This window comes from Orbicella franksi, chromosome 11 (assembly GCF_964199315.1).
Source record: "Orbicella franksi chromosome 11, jaOrbFran1.1, whole genome shotgun sequence".
NCBI classification, from domain to species: domain Eukaryota; kingdom Metazoa; phylum Cnidaria; class Anthozoa; order Scleractinia; family Merulinidae; genus Orbicella; species Orbicella franksi.
Genome location: NC_138155.1, coordinates 5,883,824 through 5,903,868, shown reverse-complemented (window position 1 = coordinate 5,903,868; position 20,045 = coordinate 5,883,824). Strand labels below are relative to the sequence as shown.

Genomic DNA, 20,045 nt, shown 5'->3' with positions numbered 1-20,045 from the left:
TTTATTCCAAATTACCATTTATTCTTAAAACAATAGGAATTTAATGCTCTACGGCTTTTGAATACTTCAGTACTACTCCAGGACCCCTGACCTTCCGTATAATTTATTAACTACCTGTAACTCCAGTTTAATTAGGGAGTTCATTTAAACTGTATGTTCCTTGGCCTCCTGCGTAGACATTCTTTGGGCTTGTCGCGCACTCCAGTTTGTTGGCGAGGTCAGGAGTGTGTGACGCAAGATGCGCCAAAAGAATTTAAACGTCGAAGGCCATATTTTATTATGACAAGGAATCGAATCTATGTGATGACCCTCCGTAAGCAAGAATCTCAAAGTCACAGATAGGCTTTCACTTGAGCTGAAAACAAAAGTCACTGTTGCAAAGTGTATCTAAACCTTTGCTGTGTAAAACATTCCGACCTGTGTTATTCACGTTTTGAATTACAAAAAGTCTTGCTTGTCCATTTTCCCTGATTGGAAGTCGGGCTCCTTCATGTAAAAGAGAATTTGCACACTTCGGGTCATCCTATTATCCTATAAGAATAGGTACATAATGTGTATCTGCGTCTACTGTACTCATACACTGTGTCATACAGCTGACAGTTGTTACTTTTCTGTGAGGAGTTTTCGAATAAAGGTCATTTTGTTTGTATTAATGAATTGGTCAAGGTTGCTGCTTTTTAATCAATCCTGTTTCCTTATCTGCGAAAGGTTATACATTTCTGCTTCAAATTCTGCCTGGTGTAAGAAAAACACTTTAACTTAATTATGAACTGGCTTGAGTGCACAGCACGTCCTAAATACTCCAATGTTTGTGACTGTGTTCAACATTTCATTCCTTTTGCCCAGAGGAACAAGTAATACTTCTCTCTATAAAACAATCTGGTGGTACCTCCAGACTGCACTCTCATAAGATAAATTACATGTCAAATCACTCTTTGGACTGAAGTTGTAACAGATTTACTGGAAAAGGAACAAAATAGTATTCTTCTTTATATCCCCAACATCTTTGACAGGGAAATTTCTTTCCACACAACCTCAACGAAACTATTTTAGGGCATACAAAAACTCAGTCAGAGGATCAAGTACCAGCTAATGGCAAATTGTGGTTGACAAGCCTGCAGCTTTTGTTACGAAGTTGCTAAGCAACCGATTGCCCCATGATGGAAAACAGGATACTGAACATCGGAAACTTTATGAGAGGTTAAAACTTAATGAAGATTTGCCAAAAACTGGACTTGTTCCACCGACTGAACTATCTAACAAGACAAATGTCACTCAATTTTTCTTGTGTCTCACTCAGTAAATGTAGGCAGAAAATAGCTGAAATATTCTCTAATCAATTGCTTCATACATTAACGATTTAAAAAAGTGGCTTTCAGCACTCAATATCATCTATGGATAGAAAAGGATCTTGGAGTTTCTTAAGTTCTATAAATCTCATCATGAATGGACCTCCCGGTCTCTCTGTTCGTTCTTCAACATGCACCAAGGGTAAGTCTTCTTAGTAAATAAGTTGATACTGCAGTTATGTCAACCACGTGACTTTGAATGTTGGATTAGCCATTGCAGGGTGATGTCTAAGGGGAAAAATATCACAGTTACAAGTAGCATAATTATAAATGAGCAGAGACAGTGATACTACACTTAAGCATTACTCCCATCTAGTGAAATCCTCTCTCCATTAAAAGAATTCACTGCAAATATCACAACTGTGGACGAAACCCTACAATAGCTTGCAACAACACAAATAGAAGCTACCAAGCAAAGTTTTGCCTTTCATGTGGTATTATTCATCAAGCTGTGCAAACTGATTTCAACTTTCAAGTCTGTAGATGAAACTACAGATAATGTGACGATTCAAATTGTTCACACGCTTCCATGTAGTGATTTTTCAATACAATGGAGCCCACTTCATGACCAACCCATTGACTTGACCATCTTGTTAATTATTATTAACAACTTTTTTTTAGCCTGAAGAAAATGTTTCATTAGTAAGAACTCATTAAATACAAACACAATTTTATGACCCAAAGGCAGTCTTATTATTAACAGAGTTTCAGTGTATTTCAATTTGGTTTTAAATTTTGACCTTTGGTATTCTTGGCAATGAATGGGTCAAGACACTCAACAGTGAATGTGTTCCTTCTGTATTATGTCAGTGCTGTTGTTTTAGTTGTGTTCACAACAAAATTCAAGGTTCTTCTAGTTGCATTCAATGAAGTGGAATGCAAACCTAATTTTGACCTGTGGCTTTTCAGAGTTAGTCTCCCTGTGCACGGTTCTAGGCCGAAAAAAAACACATTCCTGTAAGGACACCAAAATGGCCACCCCGCTTGATTTTTGCAGGGGCATGTCACGGCCAGTAAACTGGTACCGTTTAATGCTAAGACATGTGATAAGACATGCGGCGAACATGTGAGTATGTGAGCAGGCCATGTGAGCTCGTCTTTCCGATGGATCTTTTTTTGACTTCTTTCCATTCAGTCGCCGTACGCCTCGCTATTATGTGCTCTCAGTGTTAGATTTTGGCGAATTTAAACGCTTCGACAGCAGAATTTATCGCAATCTGAGGGAATTGTCCTTGTTTATTAACACGACTTGGCTTTGGGATGATTAACCGTGGGAACAGCTACATTTTGATTGCATTTGTTGATTAGTTCCAGTCGCGACAGATAGCTCAGTCTTTATCCGATCGAAATTTTATTGTTTGGAATCGGTGGAAAAGTACTCTGAAGGCAAGATCCATAAGACTACTTTATTCGTCAGGGGAAGTACTCGAATTAGTCGCGAAATGAGCACACGACTGCAAATGCTAGCTTAGAATAATGTACGTAATGTAAATATTCTATGAAACTTGAGAGACTACAGAAACTGGCAGCGTCACGCAATGTATCAACAAATCGTGACCTCTTCACTAGCATGGACTTTGACACTATGCATATCTGACTCTAACACCTCGGTTGCTGCTGAAAAATGTTGATTTTAGCAATAGACAAAGGTTCAAAGTCAGCTAGTGAAATCACTTATTTACGATATATAATTATACATTAAAGTGAGAGCGTCGAAGGCACTCTCGTAATCTCTGATTACTACTAGTTATATAGTAGATCTTAAGCATGTTGTCTGGCTTATGATGCAAGATAACTTCCTTTATGAATTACAGGCTTACAAAGCAACAAATTGATTTTTTTCAATTCTTAATTTTCTTAGCAAAACCACCTGCGTGATGGCACAGAGCTTGCAAAATTTGTCCCTTGCATCTGGACTTACCAATATTCTCTTTTTCTTTACAAGAAACAGAATAGCAACAGATTTCGCGATCTTGAATGGAAGCCAAATTCCTGACATAAAGATGAAGATTACACACATGTGAGTAATGAACTAACATGCCAGCAAACCTTAACAAGTTAACAAATCAAGCAAATAAAGATCTAACCATGACATCTACTTGTACATCATGACAAATGCAACTTAAACATCTAAATTAAAGTAATCATGTGCATTTTTCATCTGAGCAGAAATGTTGGTTTTAATTCTTGGTAATTTCAAGTGGCAAATGGAACTTATGTACTGCATTTTCAGGAATTTCCGGAAAAGAGGCCAGTCTTCCCAGGAATAAACAAATTTTCGAAAATTTCTCACTGGGAATTTCTGTTCCATTTGATTTTCTTCCAGGAATGGTAATTTGCATTTCAGGAAATCAACAATTTTTGGACTTTCTGGAAACTTTCCAAGGAAATTTCCATACAATTTGCCCCTGTTTTGAAAGTTTCAGAAGTTTTGGTCAAATACAGTAGAAAGCACCCGCTGTCTACGAAATGATACTAAAAGTAAGCCAAATTAAAAAGCCCTTTTCACTTACAATCTTTCCACAAGTTCTTTTTCATCTAGTGAATTTGGAAGGTCTTTTTTGTTTCCCAAAACTAAGACCTGAAAAAAAAACATAACAGAAATTAACAGAGAATGAAAAAACACTGTTCACCACAGCAGGGGTTTCCTTAAGGTCTGGGCACCGGGCAAATTGACCGGTTATGACGATTTTGCCTGCTTGGTTTGACCATCTAGAGGAAAGTTTACCTTCTGTGAAAGCGTTTAAGGGACACTTGATCAAACATATTTTAAATGTTAATAATGTAAATTCTTAATATTCAATTTTAAACTTTGTAAATTTTTAAATCTTTAATACTGTAATTAATTTTAGACTCCTTTCCCATTTTGTTTATTCATTTTAATTGACGTATTTTTATCTTTTTTATTCCTTTTGTAACTGAAAAGCCCCTTTGGGGAGTTGCAAATAAAGTATGTATGTATGTAAGTTTTTTTTTATATATTTGAAGTTCAGTTCAAATAGTTTTGCCCACCTGTGAAAACCAGTAGTCCTCCTGCTGGAAATGTTAGTAAAACCCCTGCCAGCACCTCTGGAGGTGTAGTTACAGACACTTACACTGTAATTACTGGCTTTATATTTGAGTGCATAAAAAACTTGAGCGACTTGTTTCCTGGCAAAGTTAATGCATTGGTTGCTACTTACTGGAATCCCTGCTAATTGGGGTTTCTCTAAGAGTCCATGAAGTTCATTTCTTGATGCTTCTAGTTTTTCATGATCTGCAGCATCCACCATGTATCTAGAAAGAGCAAACTTAATTTACACTCTGAGCTAATTTTTGTATGATCAACACAAATAAAAGAAATATTACAGCTATAGTCTGCCACTTAGCTCTTAATAGGTGCCAAATATGCTGTTATTTGTTTGTTAGCTTGAGACATGAACATATGAGTTTGATTTAACCAATACTTACACAATGCAGTTCACACCTCTACAGTATCTTTCCCACATGCTTCTAAATCGAGGCTGGCCTCCAATATCCCAAACCTAACAAACATAACAAGACATCAAACAACCTCTCTGGATGTCAAAACCATCATAACTGTTACAATAAGGGAGCACAGCGGTGGTAAAAATTCTCTTTACAGCCATGTTGGCCCTTGAAATGGCATGTTTCAAAACTGAAAAAAAAAAAAAAAAAAAAAAAAAAACTTCCAAACTTACCTTAATCGTAACATTACCCTTGGTAACTTTTCTCATGTTAAATCCAACTGTTGGTATCATGTCTTCACTAAACTGACCAGACTGTAAAGAAGAAAAAAAATCTACGTCAACTAAACAGTCAATAAATATTTACAATAAAATAATATTATAAAGAAAACAACTGAACAACAATTAACAGGACTTGCCGAGATTCAAGACAACACCTGTAAAGTTGTCTGTTTGTCAAAACAGCAGGTAAAAGGGGTTTTCTGCACATGAAACAACATGATCTGTGTGGCTAATCTATGCTGCTAGCACATTACAGACAGTCAGATTTTACCCCTTGCCACCCAAAAAAGAGAAACTTTGGAACAGTCTTAGTGTCATGTTTACTCAAACAACACCTCCTAACTAATCACTATACATGCAGGGCTTCTCATACATGTAGGTCGCCGAAAAAAGTCAAATTTCGTGGGATTTTTAGAGACAAATTTGTGAAAAAATGGCTGATTTTGTGGGAAATTCCAGGAAATTTTGGGGCAAATTTCACTAAAAAATTATCAGCAAAAAATGGCCAATTTTGCTGGAAAGCGATTGGTTTTGCACTGCTTTGCCGAACGTTTTTAGCTAAAAATCTGACGGCAATTTTGCCATTTTTTTTTCCAAAAACGATTGAGTGTTAGCCTATGCAATAACAATAGCAGTAGAAACACCGACTTCTTATAAGTGTTGCCTTTGAAAAACCGGCGATTTTGCAGGAAAATTTGAGCAACTGGTTTCACCTATCTTACATGTTTGTATTTGTTTGACCATGAGGTTCTTTTTAACAGAGACCATCACCTGTTTTTTTTTAGCAACAATGCACTGAAGAAAGGCACCAATGGCAAAGCTTTTTACATTGTAGCCACAGTGAGTGCCCAGTTTTACGCAACATTAATCTAAGAATGCCTGGTAGTTTTGGGATATTGTTTACTTGTTGAAGTGACGAAGTTCCACGATAAATTTGCAAGTTTACAGCAAGTAAACAGCTCCAACAGCCAAGATAGGTTTCAAATATGTTGTAACAACATATATTTGGTATGATTTCCAGTGAATTTTGCAGTATTTTGAGTGTTTTTGTAAATTTCGTGGGATTTTGTGGATTTACTTGAAATTCGCGGCTCCGGGAACTCGTAAAATATCAGAAGCCCTGTACATTGGAGCAAAAACATCAGTGCAAAAATCAAAACATAATCACTCTTACTAGTTGTGCTTGTTTGATGCAACTACTTGATTCCAATGATTTCAGAAAAAAATGTTTACAAACAACAAAAGAATTCCTGTACCTTATCAGGGATTTCATTAAGGGCCGGGCACTGGGCAAATTGACCGGTTGTGAGAACAATTTTGCCCACCTGGTTTGACCATCCATCAAGTGGAAAGTTTTTTTTTTTTTACAAAGAAGTTCAGTTCTAAAAGTTTTGCCCATTGGCGAAAAACAGTTGCCTTCTTGCTGAAAAAGTTAATGAAACCCCTGCCTTATATATCACGTGACTTGACAAAACAAGGCAGAACATGGTAACAAAGTAAACAAGGCAGTATGAATGCAATATTTTATGTAACACAAGTGTCTTGTTCTTTGGAGGAGTTTGGACAGCTGGCCTTTTTTCACTTAGCCAGTGGTCATGAACAAGCCAAATGGTCTGAACATGCATTCCTTTGGGATGATCTGAATCAGGATTGTGATCCAAGATCAGTCAGATCATGGTGTATCAAGGAACAGATGATTCTACTGTAGGAAAGGATTCATCACTTTCCTTTGATGCACCATGATCTGAATGATCTTTGATCATTGTTTCTGATCTGAATCATCCTAAAGGAACATGCTCTAAAATCAAAACTTCCAGTATATGTGACAGACGACGCTGAGATTTATTTCCAAACTGAGCATTTTAAATAGTATTAAATTACAGTACCTGCTCAGAATGGCAGTGTACGCCAGTCATTATACCATGGAAACATTCCAAATATTGATAAAACTCAAAGAAATTAAGTAACCAAATCGTTTTCTAACTGATTGATGAGCCATCGCACTTTTCACGTTACTCTTCCAAAAAGTAAACGAGTGATAATGATTGTTCGGATAGAGCGGTTTTCAACTGAGTGTCGTAAAACCAAAACCAAACTAATTACATACCAATTAGACGACTCAGCCAATCTCATACCGTAGTAAAACCAAACCCAAAACCAAAACCAAAGTAATTGTCTAATCACTTTCGACCCTCAAATGAAAACCGCTCTAATATCAAAAAGTTATTGTTTAAATGTCAAAGTCCTCACGAGTGTTCAATATGATTTCTAAGTTCTAAGTGACAAAGCTTCAAGTCACGCATCTTACTCCTTAATTTATGTACACATACGGGGCGAAAGATGAAGATGAGTTGTTTTCAAACGCTACAATGTAAAAACTGATTCCTAAAAACTAACCAAATAAAGATATAATAAGCAAATGGTGGCGAAGTAGGTTGGCATTGACCATAAAAAGCTCTCATTCATCACACTTACCGCTATAACATTGACAAAGGTCGTCTTCCCAGAGTACTGTAAGCCTACCAATGTAAGCTCCATCTCCTCCTTCCAGAAGAGACTCTTTATCCAGTCAAGTATACTACGAAAAAACGCCAACATTTTCGCAAATTCAGCGGGCAGTAACACAACCCTTCGCAGAGTCTTTTTACTTTCCTTACTCTCGTCACATGACACATCAACATGGCGGCTTCCATCCCAGAAGGCTGTGCGTGGTAAAGAGACCGCGAGGGCCTGGTGCCGCATTTGATTCATTTCAGCGCAAAACAATTCAAAAATTCAACATGGAGATCAAGTGGTTTGGGTTACAGCGTTCAAATTGAAGTTACAATGAGCACGATCGAGCAACTGAAAAGCGAAGTTGAACGGTTAAGTAATGAGCTACAGCAGGCCTGTTTAGAAAAAGTTCAAGCGGCTGAATATGGGCTTGCTGTGTTGGAAGAAAAACAGAGATTACAGGAACAATACGACGAACTGGAGAGCGCTTTGGAAGCGAACAAGCAAGAATTGGAATGCCTCAGAGAGGTATTTAACTCTTAATATTAGATCCTTTTTGAATTCTTTTTAAGAAGATACTGCTTAATTTCTGTGGGTTGATTCGTATCTGAGTTTAGGACCGCGATTAGTCGCCAAAGAAGATTTGATTCTTCCCTTTAATTATTTACAACTAAGAAGTGTAAATATAAGCTTATACGCGTCGGATCAAGCGTGGTTTGGAAAAATCCTTTCTCGGTGGTGGGAAAAACTGATAGTTGAAAATACAAGATTCCAGTTTGAAGATAATTAAATAACTCTTTGAAATTACAACTACAGCAGGCCAAATTTATGCAGTGGCTGTTGGCAGAAAGTTCATTGACAAAACTGTTTTCGTGACGTGGACAGAGGAAATTTTTGCAGCCTATATTCCAAAAGCTTAAAAGATTATGTGGCTCATATTGCTGTTGGACATTTTTAAGCTTCGTGTAATGATTAAAATACTAACCAGCATGTCAGCCTTGAGAGACATTTACTTGCTGACTTTTTCCGAGCTTTATTATCAATGGAACTTCTATTTTGTGATCAAATTACCGGATATTGTATCTTGCCAAGGACGTCTTTCAGTGACAACTGTAAATATATTTTCCTATACTTACATAATGCCTAGCAACAACTTGTGAATGTATGTTGGCTGGAGAGTTGTAGATTGAACTATTTGTCATGATCTTGATCAGGATCAGTGATCTAGGATCACTCTGATCATGGTGCATCAAAGAGGCCGATGAATCCACTTTGGGCAAAGATCCAATTATTCTTTGGGTGCACCGTGATTCTACAAGTGACCTTGAATCATTGATCATGATCTGAAATATTCACCCCAAAGGAATGCACCCCAACTCTGATGATGCTAAGGGCTCATACTGATCTCACTTATACTTTGATATCTGTAGAATGGAGTGATGAGGCCTATTAACAACACTCCACCTTGTATGCTCCCCTCTGTACTGGATGCTTATCCTTTACAGAGTACCTCTTGTAGAATTTTAACGGCATGATTTAGGCTATTTTGACAAGAACCTCCTGAAATCTTAGTGAGCTTTTGGCTGCCAAAATTTACATATTTAATCCAGACTATTGGTGAAATACAAGAACCTTATCTGCCAAAAACTCTATTTTGATGATGATGATGATGATGATGATAATGATGATGATAGTGGTGATGATATTGTTGTTAATAATGTTGCTCTACCAAGATCCAGGTAGTGTGTCTCTGATTAACTGGGTGAGCTGGGGCCCAGCCAGTTTGTGTTCTGCTTTAGCTTGGTTTTGTTTGTTTTGTTGCTGATTAGACCTACCTGTGCGCTCGCACTCAGACAACTCTTGTGAGAAGAGAGCGGTTGCCTGTTCGCCTCAGCTGCAATAGTTTTAGAAGCAAAGGCAATTGTGCATATCTTCTGAATAAATCAGTTACAAGTTATTCAATATTTGCTTGTTTTCCTTTCAATAAAGGTCCATGAACAGTTAAAACTTGAGCAAGAGAAACGAAGCCGCTTTGGTGATGATCGAGAAGAGAGCCTTGTCAAGGAGAGTGAATCAAGGGAAGCGAGTTATCTTCATAAAATAACAGACTTAGAAAGTGACCTGAGACAAGCTAGGAAAGCTGAAAGGGATGCACTGATTGAAAATGAACGACTCTGCAATCAGGTCTCTAACTATGTGAAAGAAATTGAGCAGTTTGCACAGAGTAAGAAACTGCTTAGAGATGAAATCAGGGAGCTTAAATACCGAGAGTCAAAACATATGCAAGAATTTAGTGACCTTGAGGAGGAGAATATCAACCTTCAGAAGCAATACTCTGCACTTAGGTCATCACTGGTGGAATTTGAATCCTTAAAGGTTGAAAACAAAAGCTTGACAGATGAAATGGAGGCAGTCCAGCTACAGTTACAGGTAGCCTGCGACAAGAGAGATCAATACCAAAAGCAACTCAATGAGGCTCTTGAGTCGTTGAAAGAACAGCGAGATCGTAACACACTTCTGCAAAAAGAACTGCAGGAAAGCCGCCAACGCCAGTCACCTACACTTAATAGCTGGCATGAAGAAAGCCGTTTTATTCCCCTTGAGAGTCCAGAGAAAGCCAAGCCTGAACAGCCAATTGAGCATCCCATAATTCAAAGCATCATTGAGGAATACAAGCCTGTCCCTGGGCTGGTCGAAGATCTAATGAAAGAACTTCAGCTCTCGGAGGTCAAAGAAATGGCACACAAACTTGATCAACTGAGTAGCGAGAAAAATGAACTCACAAATGCACTGGCTAAGAGAGAAAAGGATGTTTTGAAGTTGAGAGAGGAGTTTGATGCTATGCAAACTTTAACTGAAGCAAAAATTCTGTGTGAAACTCTGGATGACAGTGACACTGAAGCAATAGAAGAGAGGGAAGCTATTGGTGTAAGGTTGAACAACCAGTTGAAGGAGCTTGAAGAAATTAGAAGACTTTTGAAAGGTTATCAGACTAAAGAGAACAAGTCTCAAGCATTGATCAAAGACTTGAAAAGTGAGATTGATAGTTTAAGGACCAAAATGGCTGGTTTGCAAACAAAAGCTGATGAGGCAACGTTCCTGACAAAACGAGTCAAGGATCTGGAGGAGGAGCTGTTAAATATGAAAAATAAAGGAACTGAATCAGAAGAATTGATCAAAAACCTACAGGAAGATGTGAAGTCCATGAGCGATCTTGCTGGGAATGCTCAAGGAAGTCTTAACTGTACTCAGGATGAGCTAAGGTACGTCAGTGAGGATCTGCAGAGGCTTTACAAGCATGTTTGCTCAGCTAATGGTGATCATCCAGCCAAATCATTTGCCAAGAAAGAGAAGCCGGAGAAATCAAAGACGGCATCACAAGCTGAAACAGATGCCTCAAATTCTGCAACCAAGGAAAGTGCCGCAGAAGTTCGACAGTCCCCCATGGGTAGTGAGAATCCAAATGAGACAATGGAAAGGGGGGATCCTTATTCCTGCTACAGGCTGATAAGTTCAGTACGCGATCAAGTGAAGTTCTTGAAACAAGCTGTTGAGAAGACAGTGGAAATTTCAAGACAGCGTGCTCTGGAGTATAGAGTTGTTGTTAGTGATGAGGAGACTAGTGGTGGAGAGGATGGTGAAATGCAGAAACAACAAATTGTAAAGCTGCAAAGTCTCCTGACCACAAAGCGGGAGCAGATCACCACCCTCCGAACTGTTCTTAAAGCCAACAAGTCCACCTATGAAGTTGCCCTGACAAATCTTAAAAGTCGTTACGAGAATGACAAAGCAGTGCAGTCGGAGACTGTAGCACAGCTGAAGAGAAGCTTGAAGACTTTGAAGGCTGAGGTGTCAACGTTTGCTTCACTGCGTGGTATGTACGCAGCGAGGTGTGAAGAGTATTTAGTGCAAGTTGATGAGTTGCAGCGTAAGTTTGCTGCATCGGAAGAAGAGAAGAAGACCCTTAATCAACTTCTCAAACAAGCCATTCATCAGAAAATTGATCTCACACAAAGACTGGAGGAGTTTGAGATTGCAAGAGAAAGGCTGCGTGCCTACACAAGAAAGAATAGCAAATCCAGCAGATCAAAACCAGTTACCAGGGTATAGAATGGAATGGCAAACACCTAAAAGGTGACATTGTTTTGTTCCTTGATTTGAGATGCAATATAATTTTCAGTTGTATGTCAAGTGTTGTTTCCCTTGCTTACTAGAGAATACAATATTTTGAAAGCATTGCATTGTCTAAGTGCACATCATTAATGAAGGGGGCTGTCGATGTTTTCAAAGGTTAATATGTAGTTGCTTGATATAATACCAATTAATACATTCAGCAACATTTCTTATTATAGCCATGGTTTTAGGAATCATATAGCCGTTTTTAAAACATTGTCTGCTTACACCGTATGTGCTGTCCATATAATAGCTACCTAAGGTTTTAATTAAATAAGATAGTGCAGTGTGAGTGTTTTACAATGTATTGTTTTTAATTGGTAAATTTATAAGTATTTTACAAAGAATGTAGACTAATAATGTCACTTTGAACTTCCTTCAGGTTTCAATGAAAGGTTTTAAAAATACTATTGGTAGCTAATTTTCAAATCATGAACTGCACATCAATTATTGAATTTTAAAGAGATTATAAATACTATGTGGGTCAAAATTACATTTTAATTAAAAACAAAGAAAATATTTTGTCTCAGAAGCATAAATTTTAGCCCTGTTTTAACCTTTAAAAACTCTTCTTGATCTTTTAGGATGGGGCTTTAATAAATTATCAATGAAAATATTATTTATCATTGCATGCATAATGCATTTATTCAGGGTGGCACCTTGTTTAATATCAAATTATGTAATATTGGTGGTATAACTACATTGTATGTGTGATGTGTAATTTTATCTTTGAGACTTACTAATGGCTTCAAGCTTTTCTCTTTCAATGGGTGTCTGTGTGATTAAAAATTATCAAAAATGTTTTTTCTTATTTTTAAAAAATATACTCACTATTAATAATTTTCAGTACATGGTCTTATACCTGAACATTGAGGACCTTTAGATTGGACTTTGAATACAAGATTGATCTCATATGAGTATAATTTTTGAATTTCAATCCAGTGGTGTTTTCCGAGCCCTCGCTCTTCATGTTGGCTTTAGGTAGAGAGGGTAGCTTTTGTGATGAGATGGGTGTGTGACATGATAATGTGGAGCCTACAAATAGCCCGCAAACTAGAATTGCACTCGATCTCATATTCAAATCTGAAGTCCTCTATGATCAATGTGGGTTGTAGATTTACAAACTTACTGGCCCTTTTGATTTCACTGCCATTTCTTGAAGCCCTTTAAACTGGCCATTTGCAGTCCTGACCAATAATATTCTAGCCATCCACTTGTAATGAGAAAACAATTGAAATTAAGTCAGAACAAGTTTAGCCCATGAGCAAGCTCTCATGGGGTGCGGCACAAACAGCAATGCTAGGAGAGATCAAGTCGGTGAGGTGCCTGGCTTTGCTGCTCATGCCACAGCTCATCAGAGCCTTCTTGTAGGCAAGTTCAAGCTATGTCAAGCTGTGTCTGACTTGTGGAGATGTCCCAGGGCTCGAAAAAAATAAACTTTAATTCCAGCTTGCCCCTTGGGACAAGCAGCTGTCAAATTTTGCTTACATAGGACAAGTCCTAGTTTGCTCTTTTAATGATTTAGTTGGCAGACATCTTGCCTTATCTCTTGCCCACTGGGCAAGTGAGAATGAAAAGTTACCTGCCCCGAGTGGAAACCTACTTGTTCTGGATGATGGGACAGCACCTTTTTTGAGCCCCGTGTCCATGTTACAGTGATGACTGTTTTGAAAGAAAACTGTAGCCCTGGGGTTGATTTTAAAAAATTCCAAAAGTCAAAATTATTTTTAAATACACTCAGGTAGAATGCAAAGTATATTGTTAGTTGGAGTATTTTTACCAACAGACTTAGTAACCTAATGTAATATGAAAGGAGGGTTTTCAACCCAGAAACACAACAACCAGTTTTTTTACTTAAGTTAACATACAATTGCTGAGCCCCCATTTGGGTTAAACTTAGCTTGGTGTTCCTCTACTCTAGAACAGGCATGAACTTCTCTCAGGGGACTCAGGAACAAAGAGGTCTGCAGCAATTGTATAAAAATGAGTTTTTAGATCTAAACAACATTGGTAAATATCGCCATGACTTGAACTTGATTATATTGGAAAATAGTTGAGAGAATAAGGTCTAGAAAACCATATTTTATAAATATATGAATTAGTCAAGGTTAGAAACTTTCAATTTTCTACCTTTGCACATATACATCTATTTTAGATTCAACATTTTAAAAAAAGTACACTTAATGTGACTATTTTTAGACCTAATATATAGTATTCTGACTTTCTATTTTAATTGTACTGGAAAATTTATTGTATTCTAAAGGGGCTTGATATTTTTACATGCTTCATTGTCTTCTTGCAACCGGATTAAAAATGCAAATTATACAGAGGAGTTTTAATCATTATGACTCAAACCCCAGTGAACTCAAAGAATTTTGTGCTTGCCTATTAACTGAAACAAAGTTTCACCTTATTACATCTTTGATATAAACCTGGAACGAAGGGGGTGTATGCGGGGAGACCCCGCCTTAAAGTCCAACCCCTTACCCTTTTGTATACCCATTTTGACAGAAAAGGTACCCCTTCGTGCTTTCGTATACCTTTTACTGAAAAGCAGTATCCCTTTCTCATTCTTTCATAACCAGCCCATTTTATGAACAAATTGGCAAAAAGGAAACTGTCATTTTCATGTGGTGATGCAGCCATAAGATGTGTCTGTTTGAAATATTTTAACTAAAGGCCCTTTTAAATAACTAAATGACAGATTTCCCTACCCTTTCATACACCTGAACTTGTGAAATTCCTACCCTTCTACATGCCTAAAGCCTGAAAGAGGTACCCCTTTCTGAAAGAGCCTTCCAGTGCAGGGAGTACCCCCACCCTTAGCCTTCAAGTGGGCTCTCGTGGGTTGCAGCAGGAGCAAAGTCGCGAGAGGTGAGTCGGCAAGCAAAGCAAGGTGGTGAGGGGCTTGGGATGAGAATATTCTCAGCGGCTCCCTTCGCTCACTGACAGCTTTGCTCATGTCACCAACAATGAGAGCCTACTCTCAGACTACCCCACCCCAGGATATAAACTTTGGCAAACTGAAATGTTTTCATCGGAAGCACAAGGGTATGTATATGGGAAGTGGGAAAAAGAGTAGGGATGCAGAGATCTCAATATCGCAAGACTAGGCGAAAGCAGGAAAACTTTCAAAACATTGCGTTATATATACCGGTATTTTTGCAAAATATTATTGGAAATGGACAAAAAAGTGGTAGCTTTTGCAAGAAAATCTAGGGAAGTATCCAGAGCTGAGATTTAAATGAACAGAAAGATTCACCTTTAATGAGAGGTATATGTAAGTGGACAAGTCCAATACATTGTGTTTCAGCAGTATAATGTACTATCCACTGAAGGGCTTCCCAACATGTTCAAACTTAACACACTCCCACTTTTGGAAAATTATTGCAATTCTTTAATGTGCTAAAGACATTTATTTTTAATTTCCCCCAAAAAAGGTTTTCCAGTCTCTCAGTTCCCAGTAACTGTTTTATTCCTGGCAAAAATGTGCTCTCATCCTGAAACAAAGGAGTTGTCACTTCACACAGAGATGCAGTATTTAGGCAGAATAAAATCAGTGAGAATCCATCCATTTTGTTACTCTGTAGACCAAATTTATTTCTCTCTGCTTTGTTTACAAAAATACATATGAGATAATTTATGCAATTTTCAATTGTTACTTTCAATAAATAAACTTTAGTGTTGATAATGATGTTGCATATTTATGTACAGTGATATCAAGTAAAATTATCATTGGCATTATATTAGACAAGTATTAAGTTACATAATTAAACCAGAGCCACTTTCAGTATACAACATTTTCCCTGGATTTTGCATGACTTTTAAATGCAAAATGTTTAAATTCTGAATTTATTTTAAAATTAACTGATTGATTAAACTGTCATCAAAATTAAATATGTCGATGCCTATTTTTTCAACTTTTCGACACAACTTAAAGTCAGCTTGACAGGGAAAGTTTGCTTAAGAAAAATCCTCTTCCAATAGCTCTGCAAAGCATGAAAAATGAAGATGTCCAATTACAATAAATAAAATTTGTAAAGTTGATTAAAAAAAAGAGAGAAATAGGCTTTTTATAGGTATGCAACACGTGCAAAAGACAAAAGTTATATCTACCCATCACCATGCACAGGAAAACTAACATGATAGGCACAGGTAATTATTTTTCAATTTGTTGGGAATGCTACAGTGCCAAGCTCAAATGTGGTTTCCCATAAACCAAGTTCTTCTGCCTCAGTCTTAGCCATAGCCTGTCTACCAGACATGGTTCCCTGATCATCAGTTTGTCTTCTTGAAGGTATACTGGTGAAGATGCATTCCCTTTCAACCTGATCTGAACAACAATCACCATGTCTACCCTATGTGCACATGGATAAAGAAAAGACAGTCAACATACTAAGATTTATACCTTAAAGAAATACCTGGAGAGGTTTGATGGCGTAAATTAGTCACTAAAGCTGCTGAGGGATTGAAGCCCTGTTTAGGGTTACTACATTGTGTTTTTGGCCAAGGCACTTAAAATGGATTCTGCTCAAAGTTTGAGCAATAAGTACAAAAATTACTTACTAAAAATCTACTCATAGTACGATAACTTTTGGAATACTATCTAAAACTACTCAGTTTAGTTCATTTCTCTACACTAGTGACCCCGCGATTAAATTCTCAAACATTCTTGAGAAAGTTAACGTCAAACCTCATAAGAATGCTTAAAGTGTGTGTTATTGCGTTTTTAACTAACGTGAAATGAAACGTCTGTTTTTAGTGAGATATGGATAACTTCAAGTTCAATTTTTTCTTGTCTCGATAAGTTCTTCTTAGCTGTATTCAAAATATTACCATGCCATGAGGTTGTTTTGGTAACTTAATTTTTGCTATTATTGTTCGAATGTTCTGTGGAAATCATCTTAATTCTCACATTGCCTCTCTCCATGCAGGTGTATAATGGATCATAATGGCCTAATAATTATAATTGCTTATTAGGAAAAACTAAATAAAATGCTATGTACAGGGGTGACATAAGCCTACTATGCAGATATTCCTTTTGGAGGAGGGGAGGAGATGGCGGGATGCATGATGGCTAGCAGGCCTAGGGTGACCTTCAATGGAATACAAGCTCATGCTGGTCGCCTACCTACCTACCTACTAACTGATTGACCTACCTATCTTAGTCACTTATAACCTACTGACCCACAGATACCAAACTACCTACTGTACCAACCTACTCACCTACCCACCTACCTCTTCTAAACTTGTAGCTGGTAACTGCTGTCTGACTGGGGACAGTTCCGGTAAGATGTGATGCAGCTGTTTGGTAGGGAAACCTTCTTGACAGAGGGTTTCAGAATTCCTGCAGTTGACATTACCTGCAATGCTCCGAGAAGTATGAATTCTGTCACCTGAGTGAAAAAGAACATAAATAAGCAAATAACAATCATTTAATATGGTTGAACTTCTGGTTGTGAACACCTCTCCTTGACAACCAGTTTTTCAAAATACTAAAAGTTTCCAAGTCAAATCACTATAATTTTATTTGGAACCTGTTGTAAGCAACCAACCTCTTGTAAGCGACTGCGACCACTTTTAGGAGTAAAAGTTTGAAATTTTCTACTGTCTTTAACCTCTCGTATGTGACCATTTCACAGATAATAAAGCAGAGATTTAATAATAAGGTGTTGTAACATTATCACATTCTTGAGTAGTACAAGAGAGAGAAATTTCTTGATGGGAAGTACCAGATTTTTTCTCAAAATTGCCTTTCCTGCAGTTACAATATCATATGCTGATGAGGCAAAGTTTTGACCCAATATGACCTAAGTTCTCATAAGTGACCAACTCTCGTAAGTGACCACTTCGGCTTGACATTTTAAGTGGTCACTTATGGGAGTTATTCGACTGTATTTAGAAACACTTTGATCAGCAGAGTCTGTCTTAATTTATTCTTTTATAAAGATAATTTGTCATCAGTCTGAGGGTGTAATACAATTGATCCTATGTTGTAAGTTGGGAACAATGTGTAATAACCAGAAAATACCCATACCCACCCCAAGGACTCTGGAGGGGTGGGGAAGCCCTGGATTAATTCAAACCAAAAAGACTTCCGTGCAGAAGGGGATGGATATATAGAAACTGAGGTCATTTTTACAAGTGACTCAATTAATATTATCAACTTTTAAACATTGATGAATGACCTAATTATTGTCCAATCTATTATCCCTTGAGTTGTGAAGCTTCTCGCTTGTTCTGTTAAAAACAATTCATTTATTAAATACCTTTTCTGCGCTTTATGTCCTTCCTGTGTGCTGACATAATGACTTCCAAGGAAAAAAGGTCCTGACTTCCTCTTCCTGTTGTTTTATCAAACCGTTTTGGTGCAGATGTCCTTGAATTGCCTTTTAGCTGATGCTTTCTTTCAAAAAATTCCTGGTTTCAATATATTGAGAGCTTCGTAAGGCAGACAATAAGAAAATTATCACTAAAAATATAGTAGATTGAAAAACAGATATGGTACCCTTAACTGTATATTAAACTTATTTTAGTTTAAACGGGACTTACCTTTTGCAATTTGTTCTCATGCTTAACTTTAAGGCGATTCCTAAAATTAACAATGAAATGAAATGAATATTGGTAAAAGAGAGTCATTTGCTAAAAAACATTTACAACTTTAATGACTTGCTTGATAATTGAGGAAGTTGATAAACAAAGTTTATGCAAGTTGGAAACTTACTCTGGAAGAGTGTTATAGTTCATAGGAATTATGCTTACATGAATTACTTCATTTACTTGACAGAGAAGACAAAGGGGTATCTTTGTTGGTACAGTATTTGTCCCATCAGCATAATTAGGCAATTCAGTTTCTGTTCAAGTGACAGAACAACTGAAAGATCAGTTCTGAATAATAAAAGGTCACTACATAGCACAATTAACTGTTCCAAGGAGGTTGAGCCTGATGTATCGAATACTTTTTGTGCGACGAAGGTTTAAAAACTCGGCAATATTTTACAAAGAATATGTATGAGTTCATTAGCACTTTAATACCACCCAGAAATTTTGGAGTTTCTGAAAGTCAATTTCTGCTATGTTACAAAGACAACAGTGATATAGTTTCCATAGGTCAAGCAGGGTCCAAAATGGGTTTATGACAGTCACTCTCAACCTCATTCCTAGCCGAGGGCTTTTTCCTGGGAAAAGCCCTCAGAACAAGGTTGCTCGACTCTTGGACTTATGAAACCAAAAGTGGGGTTCCTGTGCAACAGGTTCCAGGGTTAACAATCCTGTGTGACCATGACAACCATTAATATACTTTCAAGGTTAACCAAAGATGAAAAACTCTACACATAAATATTAGGATGGTTGAATACTTTAGCTTGATTTGACAGAAGCAGGTTGTAGGGTAATTTTCTTTCTGCAAACAAAGTATTTTTGTTTATGTGAACACAAGGAACGAAAATAGGGAAAACCCTAAAAAACACTAGTTGTTGTTTCAACAAGAAGCTCCTTGAAAATGTATTTATCACATGTTCCTATGGCATTACTGGTAGTGACGACCTGACTAGCAGGGGTCAATCCAAAATATACTAGGAAAATAATTATTGATACCACTTACTTAAAAAAAACAATGCTCGCCTATTTAAAGTTAATGAACCTGTATCCAATGTCGCCCAGCAAAAAGTAAGCTTGTAAAGAGTGACCATTCTTTATCAAACACCAAACTTAGGCTTAATTAACCCACAGACCCCCTGCAGGATTTAATAGCGATAGACCAATAGGAACAGTTCGCAACTGCCACTTAGCAATTAAGCAATTTCCACAAAAAAGCTATTGTGAGTGCTGCATTAATTTTTCACACGTTCCAGACAACTGTCTCACGCTCAGATAAACGAGTGCTCGCGCCAACAACAAAGCAAAGTTGAGTTATTTCACACGGATTTCGCGCCTTTTTCGCGAACCAAAAGTCACTACATTGTTCATTTTAGGCTTAGATGTGTAAGCTGCAGTCCGTTATACAATATAACGCTAAATATTTCGAGGTTTCTTGCCGCCTAAAAATAAAACTTACCGTGCTCCTCCGACCCAATTCATCTTCCTGTACTGCGAAGTACATTACACCACGGAGTATATGAAGCAGTAATTGCTCCTGAGCTAAATGCAGTTTTCCAATTTATTTTATGGTTTCGAACCATAAATAAAATATTTTGGTTTCGTCCTTTTTTCCTCATTTTTCTAATTATATGCACAGGAAACATGGTTGGTAACTTAGCCAGAATGATAAAAATGTCTACAC

General features: G+C 37.4%; 3 protein-coding genes across 3 annotated transcripts; 1 reads left to right on the top strand and 2 right to left on the bottom strand.

The window, feature by feature from the left end:
* Positions 1-7,849, bottom strand: LOC145502435 (ADP-ribosylation factor-like protein 8B-A). The gene is made up of 7 exons (XM_081481765.1): positions 7,574-7,849; positions 5,051-5,131; positions 4,800-4,873; positions 4,532-4,625; positions 3,863-3,930; positions 3,271-3,341; positions 1-1,577 (listed from the first exon to the last, which is right to left on the bottom strand). Exons 1-7 carry the CDS (start codon positions 7,847-7,849, stop codon positions 1,531-1,533), a joined length of 711 nt encoding a protein of 236 aa, XP_081337891.1. The 3' UTR covers positions 1-1,530.
* Positions 7,850-7,915: 66 nt separating this feature from the next.
* LOC145502364 (protein bicaudal D homolog 2-like) lies at positions 7,916-14,089 on the top strand. The gene is made up of 2 exons (XM_081481670.1): positions 7,916-8,119; positions 9,581-14,089. The coding sequence occupies exons 1-2, from the start codon at positions 7,925-7,927 to the stop codon at positions 11,699-11,701; spliced, it is 2,316 nt and encodes a 771-aa protein (XP_081337796.1). The 5' UTR covers positions 7,916-7,924; the 3' UTR covers positions 11,702-14,089.
* Positions 14,090-14,181: 92 nt separating this feature from the next.
* LOC145502445 (uncharacterized) lies at positions 14,182-20,013 on the bottom strand. The gene is made up of 5 exons (XM_081481772.1): positions 19,821-20,013; positions 18,317-18,356; positions 18,034-18,184; positions 17,003-17,160; positions 14,182-16,122 (listed from the first exon to the last, which is right to left on the bottom strand). The coding sequence occupies exons 1-5, from the start codon at positions 19,841-19,843 to the stop codon at positions 15,931-15,933; spliced, it is 564 nt and encodes a 187-aa protein (XP_081337898.1). The 5' UTR covers positions 19,844-20,013; the 3' UTR covers positions 14,182-15,930.
* Positions 20,014-20,045: the final 32 nt, after the last annotated feature.

Excerpts from the sequence above, each read along its gene's own strand:
- LOC145502435 (XM_081481765.1), bottom strand. The coding sequence starts at position 7,849 with ATGAATCAAATGCGGCACCAGGCCCTCGCGGTCTCTTTACCACGCACA. Across the intron at positions 5,132-7,573 it reads CCTTTGTCAATGTTATAGCG|TCTGGTCAGTTTAGTGAAGA; the intron begins GTAAGTGTGATG and ends TCTTCTTTACAG. Across the intron at positions 3,342-3,862 it reads AAAGAACTTGTGGAAAGATT|GAATTTGGCTTCCATTCAAG; the intron begins GTAAGTGAAAAG and ends TCTTTATGTCAG.
- LOC145502364 (XM_081481670.1), top strand. The coding sequence starts at position 7,925 with ATGAGCACGATCGAGCAACTGAAAAGCGAAGTTGAACGGTTAAGTAAT. Across the intron at positions 8,120-9,580 it reads AATTGGAATGCCTCAGAGAG|GTCCATGAACAGTTAAAACT; the intron begins GTATTTAACTCT and ends CTTTCAATAAAG.
- LOC145502445 (XM_081481772.1), bottom strand. The coding sequence starts at position 19,843 with ATGAATTGGGTCGGAGGAGCACG. Across the intron at positions 18,357-19,820 it reads AATTGGGTCGGAGGAGCACG|GAATCGCCTTAAAGTTAAGC; the intron begins GTAAGTTTTATT and ends TGTTAATTTTAG. Across the intron at positions 16,123-17,002 it reads CAGCTACAAGTTTAGAAGAG|GGTAGACATGGTGATTGTTG; the intron begins GTAGGTGGGTAG and ends ATGTGCACATAG.